At 43.2% G+C, this 13,809-nt stretch overlaps 1 protein-coding gene across 2 annotated transcripts in view; it reads right to left on the reverse strand.

The window, feature by feature from the left end:
• The window catches only part of FAM135B (family with sequence similarity 135 member B), a 347,663-nt gene that overhangs the window by 128,606 nt on the left and 205,248 nt on the right, over window positions 1–13,809 (reverse strand). For both annotated transcript variants that reach the window (XM_064384625.1, XM_012461173.3), the window contains exon 4: window positions 1,770–1,909. In XM_064384625.1, the coding sequence (XP_064240695.1) occupies window positions 1,770–1,909 (140 nt within the window). The remainder of the gene's footprint in view (window positions 1–1,769; window positions 1,910–13,809) is intronic.

Below are 13,809 nucleotides of genomic sequence, written 5' to 3' on the forward strand. Positions count from 1 at the left end.
AATTCTAAAATAAAAATTGTGCCACTGCACCCTTCTAACAAAATCAATGGATTCCTATTGTCCAAGAATAAGCCCTAAATTCCCTGTCATGGCCCACAATGCTGGGCCTCCCCTCTCCATCTTCATCTCCTACTCCTTTTCCATCCCTCTCTGTGCAAGTCACCTCAGCCTTAGTGCTTTTCCTGAAAGACCCCAACATCATTCCCACCTCAGGCTCTTTGTTCTTACTGTGCTCTCCTCCAGAGCCGACATCTCCCTGAGCTGGCGGCATGCCTGAATCTTCCTTGGCATGTGGGTCTCAGTTCTACACTGCCTTCTCTGGAAGGCCTCTCCTGTCTGTCACCTGTCCTCCAGGGAATAACCTTTTTGGGTGAAGTCTGTGTTGAAGGTTGTGCTGAGCTCTTCACATTCTCATTATCCGAGTATCTGTCATGAGGCAACAGCCTGTCTTACACAGTAGGACCATCATGAGGTCTCTTCCACTCTGGGTATAACTGTAGCTTCACAGGACCTCCCATGAGGGTGCAAACTCCTACCCTTATTCTCCCTCATGAGTGTGTCTCAGAGACTAGGGAGCTGAGCATGTGGCAGTGAGAAGGCTTGGTAATAGAATATGCACAATCAATTTATCTAATTACATTGTGATATATCGATCTAATATTAGAATATAAGCCCAAAATGCCAGGGGTATTTTCATGTTCACTATTTTACCTCCAGCACATACTCAGTGCTTAGTGAGTGCTCAATAAAGTTTTGAGGGAATGGATGGGTTAATGAAAAACAAACGAGAGGCAGCTTTTCAATTTTAGCCACACAGGGGAATCTGGTCAATACCTAGATAATAAAAGATGTGGACAAAAAGCCAAGAAGCCTGAGAGGAGTGCGGTAACAGACGCCCAATAGGAGTTGTCATGTACACCACATGGGGACTGCAAGCAGGGGGGCTCTAATTAGATCTTCGTAAAATAGAAATACTCTTTCATGTAATTCTCAGTATATTCTAGCAGGAAAAAATCAGCTGGAATGTGGCAACAGGTACAAGAAGTGAGGGTGGGGAAGGCAGATCAAAAGTGTGAGCTTCAAATTTTTTTTTGAAATGTATTAATCTAATGGATAGAAAATTTTCAGTCAAGTTTCCAACTAATAAAGCGAATCCCCCAAGGCCTCTGGGATTGCAATGACACTGTTCCCCTTTCATTAGATGTCCTTCCTCTGTCTCTGGTGAATTCAGCATGTGCATCTGAAGCCAGCTCTTTTGTGTAAGTGTTGATGAACACCAGCTCTGTCATCTCCACAGAGAAAATTTCTCACATCACCTACCAAGGTGTTTGCTTATTTATCTGTTTTCCTGCTAAATTATCAACCCTTTCAAGGTAGAGTTCCTGCTGCCTTCTCCAGTTCTGTTCCTTATCCAAGGGACCCACAAAGAGCCCTGCAAAAAATAGTTACTCAAAATCACCTGCTGATTGACTCACTGACAAAGGGCCTGAACAGATGCACAACTGGTCAAATGAGGAGGGAAGAAGAGACCCAGTAAGTGAGTTGATGGACACTGTTTGCACTTGAGACTACACGGAACAAGCAAATATATGAATAAAAAAATGAGTAAAACAACGAATACATAAATAAGTGCAGGAGTGCACAAAAAGCACTAATCTCTGTCAGATTTCAGTTAAATCCATACCAGCTTCTTTCACCATTTACCTAGCAGTGAGAACAGCCATGAGAGGGAACAGCCACTTGTAGCTGGTGGCAGATTCATGACTTACCCTTTCACCATCTAAGAGCAAATGAGCTCGGAAGACCACAGCATCGTTTATGGGCACCTCTTCATTCCGGTATAAGATCTGAAAGACCCGGCTGTGCACAGTGCTGTCATGGACACAGGCTGAATGCAGGCTGCTGCTCTCTGCAAAACAAGAATCGGCAGGAACCCATGAACTCCAATACTGTCCTGTACCCGCAGTCCTGTTGAGTGTTCTTTCCTGCTCCGGGAGACTAATGGCCCCAAGTTGCCTACCGTTTCCAAAGCTCAAAATCATAGTTAATGAGACCTCATCATATGAATATTTTGTTCATTGAGTTGGGCTGGTATCTCAGAAAAACCTCCATCCCTTACAAGCCATAAGATCTTGGCTAAGTCACTTATGCTGCGGGAAGTGTTCCTGGGCTACTATGCAGTGCCTGCTCAACTTCTCACCTGTTCACCTGTTCCCCGCTCTGTGAAGCATTCTATCATCCCCCTCTCCTAGAAACAATGAGGAGAAGAACGGGGAGTAAAAGACAGAAGCCACCCTTCCTTCTGCAAGGACTTCCTAGTGCCCATAGAATCTCTCTCTTCTCAAAGGTGCTGCCTGCATATAATGTGTGTTATGAAGAACACTCTGTCTTGAGTTTTAGAAAAATGTGCTAATCCTAATTATGCTGTATATCAAGTTTTAAAGGAATTTATCTCTGTATCCTCCAATGCATTCTAGATATACTATAATCCCTAAACAGTACTTCAAAGTTAAGTTATATTTCAAGAAGACAAATCTATTCAATGAGGTTAAGAGACCTTTCTGCATCTACTGTCCAGGGTTATTGTGGGGGAACAAGTGGGTAAACTCCTCAAAATTACTTAACCCATAATCTACACAGTTGGAAATATATCCAAAAATTAAAATAAGTAAATATATATATACACACACATATATATACACGCACATAGTGTGTGTGTATATATGTGTGTATATATATATATATTCTAAAATAAATAACACTGTCTAGGGTTATTGTGGGGAAACAAATGGGTGAACTCCTCCAAATTACTTAACATATAAAATACACAGGTGCAGATACATGTAAATGTATACATATATACACACACACACATATACACACACATATATGTGTATATATATTCTAAAGTAAATAATACTAATATTTTTATATGGCAACAATTATTAATTACCTATTTATAATAGGGAACAACTACATGGCATTTTGCAAGTTCTGAAGTGCTTTTCAATTGTGTTACTTTCCTTAATTATCATAACAAACCCATAAGGTAAATTTTTCACCAGATGAAGAGACAAAAGGTCAAAGCAGAGGCAGGTGCCTAAATATGTCCTTGTTATGAATGCCTACGTCTCCCCAAGATGCATACGTTCAACTCTAATCACCAATGTGATGATATTTGGTGGTAGAGCTTTTGGGAGGTAATTACATCATAAGGGTAGAGTTCTCATATATGGGATTAATGCCCTTATAAAATGAGGCCAGAGATCTGGTCCCCTCACCTTTCCCACCATGCAAGGATACAAGAGCGAAGTCACCAATCTGCAAACCTGGAAAAGGGGCCTCACCAGAACCTGACCATGCTGGCATCGTGATCTTAAACTTCTAGTCTCTAGAACTGTGAAAAATACATTTCTGTGGTCAATAAGACACCCAATTTATGGCATTTTGTTACAGCAGACTAAGCTAGAGCATTGCTATACGAAGCATTGTGTAGATTCATCCTCATATTTACCTCTTTAATAAGAGGAAAATGAAGTCTCCAGTGAATGAATAAAACGCATCTATTTTCTAGCAAAGGGTGGGGACTCTATAAAACTGTACTGAAGGAATTAAATAGTTTGCCTGAAATGGGAGCCAAGAAAATAAGTGAGAAAAAAATGCCAAAACAGCCTAACCAACAAAGAAATATATTAAGTACCTTGTACACTGTCTGTGGATGAATCAAAGAGTTCTTTGGAAACAGGGACACAGGATCACTGTCACCTACCAATGCACATTAACATCTAAACAAACACCTACCTTGTAGCTTCAGAGCAAGGAATAGAAAAATATGTAAAATGCCAGGTTGTTCCCAAGGCTACTCAGATGTGCCTGCTCTAATTTGCACTTTGTCTTGAAGGCAGTAAAATTACTGGCCTAATGCAGTTCTATTTAGACCTGCTGTATTCAAATTGATTCGCCTATTAAATAAAAATGATTCATGTGTGCAGACGCCTCTCTGTTTTTATTTGCTACACTGGCTCTTTCTCTATCACTGTCAAGGCCCAGCTGATCTATAAGCCAGAATGACAATGTGGCAGTGGATAGATGGGGTAAATGCCCTGAAGGTCAGAGCAGCACCGAGTAGTCTGCTACCAGGAGGGACAGCCAGCAAAACAGTTCAATCACTTGCCATCTTGGGCAAGTGACATCACCTCTTGTAACAGCAGCTTTCCATGTGAGAAATGGACACAGCCACACTGACCTTCTGGGATCGCTGTGGACACAAAGAGGACAAAATAGATCAAGCTCCTCAGACCAGGCACGCACTGGGCGTACAATATACAGTATGATGACTTTTTAATTGTCTTTGCAGAGGAAGTTCTAAGTACTTTCTGTTGAATAAATTGTCACTGGCCACATTTTTATGGGAGATTAAGCACCTCTGAATTTAAGCAGATTGGCAAACTAGACCACAGGGCTTAATGGGTATTTACTGAAAGTCACCAAATCCCGAGATGCCCCATTAAGCCTGGGATAAGGCATTTTTCATATCTTAGGAGAATTTCTGGGTCAACTTCTCACCATTATTAAATAGGGCATCACATGGAACAGGTGTCTTTTTTTTTTTTTAACAAGGGAAGGCTCACCAATCCCAAGATGTTTCCCTGGGATTGCGGAGATCACTAGGACAACACTTGCCTGCTTTGTTCCCATTGAGATTCTCCCTTCTTCAGCAACAGTCCACATCTGGATACCTGACCCGACCCACTATCCTCACTCCTCCTTCCTGGCGAATTCAGCACCGAGAGACAACAGAATTACATGCTCTCTCCACCCTTAAAGACGAACTTATACTTTGGAATGGCAGCCTCTCCTAGCTATGGGGTAGATAGCCACTTTTCATTTTAGCGTATTTTTATGTATTTTGAGGCAACAAGATTTCTACTCAAGTGGTCCGATGAGAAGGTGTAGACTAGAGCCTCCCCACGTATTGTCTTCCTCTTTTGTGTGTGTCAGCCTTGGTCCCATGCATAAAAAGAGTTGAAACTTTAAGGGCAAAAAAGAGATGGAAAGAAAATGGGTGGAAGAAGGAAAGGGATTGTGAAGGAAAAAGAGGAGGGGAACAGAGAAAAGAGTACAGCGGGGGAGGGAAGAGGAGCTCTTCAAGCTTCAGCTGCACAAAGAAGACATTTCAAACAGCTCAACACAGAATTTCAGGCCAGAGGGCAAGAGAAAAAACAAAACTTTAAGGCTCTGTAGTTTCTTCTTCTCCCCTCACAAAATGAATGATATTAATACTTTATAATCTATGCACCTCTAAACCTTAAATGAGAGCTTCCAGCAGCCCCAGAGGGTTCTGTGAGCATGGAGTATAAAATACAGGTGTGATTCTTCTGACATGGATTCTATGCTCAATGCCCAATGCCCAAACCAATAGCATAGGGACATTTACTTGTGGACTAAACTTCGACCCCCTTCCAAGAACATGGCCATGGCTCTGCCTGCACATAGCAGGTTCCCAAAGAATCAATATTGTGCATCAATTCCAGAAGACGCCCCCTTCAGTTCACCAGGCCTGAAGTCAGCTGGCTGAAGTCTGGACTGTTTGAATTTCTTTAAACTCAGGTCATACTCATACTCTTCCAATACGTTAGAGCCAAGAGAAGTAGAAACACCCCATTAGACTATGGGTTCCTCAAAGTCACAATGCTGGTTTTCATATGACTTAGAAAATGCTCCTTTAGTAAGGGAAGTACCAGTTCTAGACTTGTCCCCACTTTCCAGCTGCACGGCCTTGGGCAGGACTATGGAATCTGAGCTCAAATGAGGCAAGAATCATGCCTTACTTAATTTCCATAATGAATGTAAGTCTTAGGTAAAATGGTGAATAAACAAGTGTGTTTTTAACTGAAAAATTATCAAAACCCAAAGAGATTTTCTCATAGATTGAAGATGACAATGGTTAAGATGCTTTAAGTGGGGTAAATTTTCTGACTCTTTCTAGGAACAGGAAGGACAGAAAGTCACTCTGAAGCCAAGCTCTATTTTTTGCCAACGATTGTAAGGAATAGGCAGAAGAGAAACCCACTTTGAAAGGTATTCACTGTTTTTCCAGGGAGAATGAGCAGAATAATTTCCTGTAGTTGTGTGCGTGCTGCCCAGCTCATAGGGTCACTGAGCCTTCAATGCCAGGGTAGGGAGGTCCAATACATGACCTCTTGAGACTCCCCCAATGTTGCTAGTTTCCTGAAGACCCCATCACTGGAGGGCAAGTGGAAAAATATGGATAAGAAACCATGGGAGACAGGCAACCATGGTCTTCATGGCTTTTCTTGAGGTTGAAAATCAGGGATACTGTTGAACTGGGACAGACCCTTCCCAACCAGGGTGGTACTAGTGTCAATCACACAAGCACAACCTGTTCCCATAAATGAAGCTATATTGAGAAAAGCTGGGGCCCAGGATGATGACTCTGGGTGTTCAGATATGCTCAGGGCTTCACGGGTAGGAGGTTGGTTTGGCTACATTGTGAGCTGTAAAGATGAGGACCCGCCGAACCTGAGACAAAGACTGTGCTGTCAAGAGCAATGGCTGAATATGAAAATGTTATATCTTAGCTCACTATGTGCTGCAATAACACAACAGCACAGACGACGTCATTCATAATGCCCAAAAATTGCTTGGCTCACAGTCCCGGAAACTGGGAAGTCCAATATCAAGGCGCTTGCATCTGGCAAAGGCCTTCTTTCTGCATCATCCCATTGCAAAAGGCAGAAGGGCCAAGAGACAAAAGTGAGCTGAACTTGCCCTTTTATAAAGGCAGTAATTCCACCCAGTGGGGTAAAGCCCACATGGCCCAATACCTCTCACAGTTCTCACCTCAAAACTGTTACAATGGCAACTCAATTTTCAACACAAGCTTTGGAGGGGACAAACATTTAAATCATAGCAGTTTCTAACGAGTGATAACCTGGGAGCTCAGGGTGGAGGCCCTAGTGGCCTGTGCATATAACTGGACCAGCAAAGAGTTCACCATTGAAGACCCAAGCTTCCTCTGAATTCTAAAGACCCATGCTTCAACAGAGACACTGTGTGTCAATGAATGCCCCAGCAGCTAGGGACTGATGAGATTCATTTCTATCCTAAACTAGCATTCAGAAAAGGACCATACTTCATTGTGTCAGCCCAGCACTTTCTGGATGATGTGAGATGGGAAAAGTAAGTGGCATTTCTGCTAACAGGGCATTGAGATATATAAGCACTTTGTTGAAATATCTGAAGAGATGCAGTTCTGCTTGTACTTTCAATTGTTGAAGCACATCAAATCGGTGACACATCAATAAAGAGCTGCATTTTAGTTGTCATTTTGATTTCTGTCGCACATGTTTCTTGTTTTCTACTTAAAGTAACCTGCTGTACATGCAGTACTGAACAGTTGGCTTTCACGCACAGGGACACACGTTTATGCCTCACCTATAATTCTAGATTAATATGTTCCAATGTTTTTGCTATAAAATGTGTTTATTCATTCAATGAATATTCACTAATCACCTGCTATGCACTAGGTCTTGGGCAAAACATTGGGATTCAGCATTGAATGAACACTCACAGGGTTCCTTCTGGGACATCTATGTTTTATACTTCTGTCTGTGGAATAGGGAATGAATATTCCCATTGCTGTCCGACTCCACAGACATCTCCTTGTGTAAATGAATTTTCATCTTTCCACACACGTTGCATTAGTCGCAATGTCTTGTATAGGCTAATTTAAAATTCTGATTGAGGTGGCAAATTATGTAAAACAAACTGTAAAACAAAATTATGTAAAACAAATTGATTATAGATGCTATTTATTAATTATATGATGGGAAAAGTCATATTTCTATAAAACATAAAAAATATAAAATGGTTTTGTTAATTGCAAATTGCTCAATTAAAGCTAGCCTGAGGTTTACTGGTCTAAATTCTAGATATTTTACATTCCTTAAATCACTAGTACGGCCTTGGGGTATATGAGTTTTCATCATATTTATGAGGAAACATGATCAAAGAGATTGTTACCTCCTCAATGTCAAATATGGTAGATGGTACAATGGTGACTCCAAATACTTTTTTTTAAATTTCAATCCTTAATTTGTTTATTCATTCATTCATTCATTATTTAACTCAACAACCACACAAGCAATATGTCAGATATAATTCTGTCACTGGTAAAGATAAAACAATGACAAAGAATATTCTTTGATATTTAGTACAATATTTCCCAACGTTTGCTTTTCCTTACTTCAAATGCACTATCCATCAATTTCTGTTTAATAGAAAAATAATTTAATTCTCAGAATGACAGAACAAAAGGCTTTGCATATCACTTACACTCAAATATTTAGCAAATCAATCCAGCAATCGATTTATTAATAAATGCAGAAATGGAGGGATATGACTTTTGGAAGTTACCCAATGTTTGTGATAGTTCTCGTTTGTGACAGTTCTGATATCCAGAATTTCTGACTCCTAGGCTACTCTGCAAGAAAACCCAACTTACAAAGCACATACCATGCTCTGGCAGAAAGTTCTATTTATAGGAGGGCAACCAAACCGAAGAGGCCAGTAAAAAGCATCATTTAACCCACCGAAAATGAGAAAGGCTGTTACTGCAATTTAACAGGAAGCACTCTCTCATCAACACTGAGTGGGCTTAATTACTTAATTATAAACCATTGTGGCCTACTATTAGAATAAGCCGAGTAAGGCCAGCACTTGATAACACTTTATTATCTAATAACGTGTATTGCTCTATAGTCTCAAAAGTAAAAGGCCAGAGTGTTGCCTCTGGTACACTGTAGTTGCAACACAGAGACCCACTGGATGTCCTTCAATTGGTCCTAACCGCTGAGTGGTCTCAGGTACTGCAGTTTGGATTTCAATAACAGAGTCCAGTGTATGGCCCTGTACCTCATGCTTGTGTAAGCACATAGATTTGAGTTAAAAGACATGGATTTGCTCTCACGTCTGCCAGGTATACACTGTATACCTGTGAACAAAGAACTTGCACAGTCTAAGCCTCGGTTTCCTCATCTGTGAACTAGGGATGGAAAAGCAATACCTGTCTCAGGGTTGCGAGGGTTTTACGAGATAACCTATGAAAGTACCTGGTACAAGATGTAACATATAATAGGGGCTCAGACAAATGGAGCGAATAAAAATGCTGCTGGATCAATAGGAGTGTGGAGCTATATGGCTGTTACAAATTACCCAGCATAGAATTTTACCAGCTACTAGGTAGAAGTCTCAGTGGGGGTGAGGAGTAGAAAGAAATCTCTTTCTTTTCTTTTCTTTTTTTTGAGATGAAGTCTCACTCTGTCACCCAGGCTAGAGTGCAGTGGAGCCATCTGGGCTCACTACAACCTCTATCTCCCATGTTCAAGCGATTCTCCTGCCTCAGCCTCCTGAGAAGCTGGAATTACAGGCACCCAAGCTAATTTTTGTATTTTTAGTACAGACGGAGTTTCTCCATGTTGGTCAGACTGGTCTTGATTCCCTGACGTTGTGATCCACCTGCCTCGGCCTCCCAAAATGCTGGGATTACAGGTGTGAGCTACCACACCTAGCCAAAAGGAATCTTTAATTACCCTTTGACAACATGAAGCAAGCAGGCTTGGCCCTGGGCAGTGGGCACGGCCTGAATGGAGCCATGGAGCCCCTCCCTGCTTACTAGCTGGGAGATGTTGGGCGAGACTTTAGATCTACCGGCCTGAATTTTTTACAGGCGAAAATGACAGTAACAGGCCGACTACATGAGGGAGCTAGATGATGCCTCATGCCCACCTCGCCTGCTCTTCCAGCTCTGGCAGCTCTTCAGCTTCTCTCTCACTCGCTCCTGCCCTTCTGGATTCCCAGGTCCTCCTGCACCTCCCGCCTCTCTGTGTCGTAGAACCCCAGGTCATGGCCCCAATTGTTTTCTCTGTTATTAGCTGTGCTCCTTCCCTAGCGTCATTTTCTATGCTTTCTACGCCACCTACAAGCTGAGCACTCTCAAATGTATAACGCCGGCCCCATCTCTCTCCCGAGTGGGCCTGATCCTTCACCACTTGGTGTGATTTCTTTGATGTCAAATAAAGATCAGAACCCTCACATGTCCAGTATAGAACCTTTGATTATATTTCTCAAATATATTCCTTTTTCCAGCTTACGCATGCTAGTGAAATACTTCCTGGTCATTTAATTCCTCTTTTCCACTCACCTGCTCTATCCAATCATCAGCACATAGTAGGGATTCATACCCAAATCCAATCCTCTCTCTTTTTTTTTTTTTAATATTGCATAGTGAAAACCTTACTTTTTGCTTCTGCTCTTACCACCTATTTGTCTACTAATATAAAATAAAAATTAGATGTTGCCTAGACAGGATGGCTCATTCTTTTGGTTGGTTTGTTTTGAGAGAGAATCTCACTCTGGTGCCAGGCTGGAGTGCAGTGGCATGATCTCAGCTCACTGCCCCCTCGATGGCTCATTCTTATAATCTCAGCATTTCAGGAGGCAAAGGTGAGAGGATCACTTGAGGCCAGGAGTTTAAGACCAGTCTGGGTAACACAGTGAGCCTCTGCTCACTCTATCTCTACGAGTTTTTTTTGTTTTGTTTTGTTTTGTTTTTTAATATATAAAATTAGCTGGGCATGGTAGTGTGTGCCTGTAATCCTCACTACTCAGAAGACTGAGGTGGAAAATATCTTAAGCCCAGGAATTCGAGGCTGCTGAGCCATGACCTTGTCTCTGCACTCTGGCCTAGGTGACAGAGTCAGAGCTTGTCTTTAAAAAATAATAAAAAATTAATACATAAAATATAAACCAAATGCCATTATCCCCTCCTTGCACTTAGAAGGAAATCTAAAGTCCTTACTATGGTTAATTGGCCCTAAATGAGGAGTGTGGGAGCTACGGCCATAGTGAGGACTGAACACAGAGCTGATGCTTTGTGCTGAATCCAGGCCTGGCAAATATTTATAGAATGCATGACTGACCAATGCTCCAAGTGGCCTGATCACAGAGAACTTGGCAGCAGTGTGTAGTAATATTTGTGGAGGTGAACTGAATCTCAGATGGAGCAGCTAGCTCACTGAGGCTGTCTTATACCCTGCTATGTCCTCATGATGACCCAGAGTCCACTTCAATCCAGGTTCCCTTGCAAAAGGCTGGCACAAAGGATTCCCGGAATGCACAACATGGGGCTTTTTGAGAAGGGTATAGCTGAAGCCCCATCTTTGAATCTTGAAACCCATCCTGTTAATAAGTCATCAGGAGACTCAGCAAATGGGAGGCAAAGAGCCCTGTTGATGTGATTCAGGCTTTCCTGAGCCATCTGCCTCCCCATATGCTTCTCGAGGAGAACTAAGTATAGCCACAATTGCAGCTAATCAAATATTTGTCAGAGATGCAGTGTCCCCACCCAATCATGGTCTCCAGGGTATGCCAAGGAGCACAGAGCTGTTCGTGAGTCCACGGTGACCTTGGCCTTAGTTGGAGGTCACAGAATATAGGGGGAAGTTGTGACTACAAAAAAATAGCAGGGAACCCCAGAGTCACAGCTGATTAGAGAAGAACAGGTGGTCACTCTGCCTTTGTCTTCCACAGAGATGCCAGAAGCCTCCAGCAGGGCCTGACCACTCCAGAGGCTAAGCTAAGCCCAGCCGGTCCAGAAAGAGATCAGTAGACTCAGTCCCAACTCCCTCCAAGGTCTGAGGCCCCCACCAACCCAAGCGTTGAATGAGCTGTCCCCGTCACGGCACATGCTCACCTGGACTGTCTCTCCTTTCCTCTCTTGGTCCCCTCCCTTCTGTCTATTAGGGCACACACCCACACACCAGGGTGCACTTGCAGTCTGGAGCGGGGCAGGATATTCAAAATTGATGAGCACAGACAGCACCCAGTCAGAATGCCTGCCAGGCAGGGGACGAGCGGGGCCTGCAGGTCATCAGCTGCCCTGGTGTAAATCCTTTAGTTATGGATGATAGAGAAGGTGAGGGTCTGCACTGGGGGCCAGGGCAACTGGTCACTGTAGTCTCGAAAGGAAGACTTGGAAAGCTCAGGACAGTGCCTGTCATAACAACTGCTCATACCAGATGCACTGGCTGAATATTGCCCCTGGTTAAAATGAGCAAAAGGTATCCCTGTGCCATGCACAGGTCAGTTCTGCCAAGACCTGCCTCTGCAGCTCGAGTTTTGTCTTCTCAGCTTCACAGCGTTTCATCTCATTCATTCTCCTTCTAGACTCCAGTGGCAGCCCAGAATGACCTGATCGGTCCTCCAGGACAGCAGAAGCTCTTGCAGCTGACATTTTTCCTTTCCTTATTCAGCTCCTCTCTCTGCTGCTTACACAGTGAGCCAAATACTGCAGATACACTGTCTGCCTGTGCATGGACTTGGGAATTCCTTCAGGGAGAGCTCACCTCTCTCTAGTTCCTTGATACCCACGCACTCTCCCGGTTGCCTGCATACCTCAGAGTCCCAGCCAGCCCAGTGGGTGACCTGGTTTCTGATGGGTCACCTTGACTCAGACTCGGCCCTGGCTGAACCAAGTAATTAACTTTCAATTACAGCAAATGCAGTACAGAAGGGTCTTAACCACACATTTCAACCAAGTTCTTAAATTATTTCTTGATCTGAACTTCTGCATGTAAGCCCCTTAGCTCCAGTCAACAACTGGAGAAGTCTCAGGCATAGCCAGAGTGTATGGTAACCACACACTTATTGGTACTAATACTTCAGGGAGTAGGGCCTTGAGAAACAGATGCAGGATCCAGCCCATTTCAAACTGTCACCCTTTCAGCAAGCTTTCTCTGCCTGTCCCAGATAAGTGTGAATGTTCTCACCCTGGATCGCATGCATTTACTGCTCAACAACACTCAGCAGGCAGAAGACGCTACCCATCTCTTCAATGCATCCCTCCAACACACACAGTCCATTCATCCGAAATACTGACAATTCCAGGGACCTTGCAGGATCAGTAGACACAAGATGCTCCTTCTCTTGAAGAATGCCTGACATTATTCTCTTCTCTCAAATAAATGTGACGACTTCCTCATTAGTATCACCTGTTGAATCTTGCCCTTTGGCCCCGCCACAGCAGGTATATGCCTCTTGCACTCACAGCCCCCAGCAATGCACAAAGGGCCGGCTGATGGTGCTCCTGGTGCCTAAGCAAACTTTCATGGTTGCCTCTGAACCAAGATGTTGATGTGGAAATAAATGAGCAAAGGAGAACAGGTTATCTGGCAGCTGAATCTAAGCTGTAAACATTGCTGCTGAGGATGCAGACCTAAGTGTTCATGGAGACTACAGCCAACTGGCTAAGCCGTGGCTGACACCCTACCAAGTGATACTGCAATGTTTAGGTGACTCTTTTGACCCCTCGTGTCTGAGAAAATTCTACCTGCACCATCTGAAAGTCACAGCGTCACCTGCCTGGGTGTGAGCCAAGGCTTAGCCAGTTGGCTCTAGTATCAATGAACACCTAGGCCTACATCCTCCAAAGCAATATGTTTCAGTTCAATTAAACAGGTGGGGCAAGATGACTTGAGGGATGTGACAGTCCTGCTTTGGGCCACTGGGATACTGAAGAGGTTCATATTTTTTCCTATTATAAAAACATGATTTTTTTTTTTTTTTTGAGACAGAGTCTCACTCTATCACCCAGGCTGGAGTGCAGTGGTGTGATCTCAGCTCACCACAACATCCACCTCCCAATTCATGTGATTCTCCTGCTTCAGCCTCCCAAGTAGTTGGGATTACAGGCACCCACCACCACCCCTGGCTAATTTTTTTGTATTT

Source organism: Aotus nancymaae, unplaced genomic scaffold (genome assembly GCF_030222135.1).
Source record: "Aotus nancymaae isolate 86718 unplaced genomic scaffold, 86718_ANA_hifiasm-v0.15.2.pri h1tg000036l, whole genome shotgun sequence".
Taxonomy (NCBI): Eukaryota; Metazoa; Chordata; class Mammalia; order Primates; family Aotidae; genus Aotus; species Aotus nancymaae.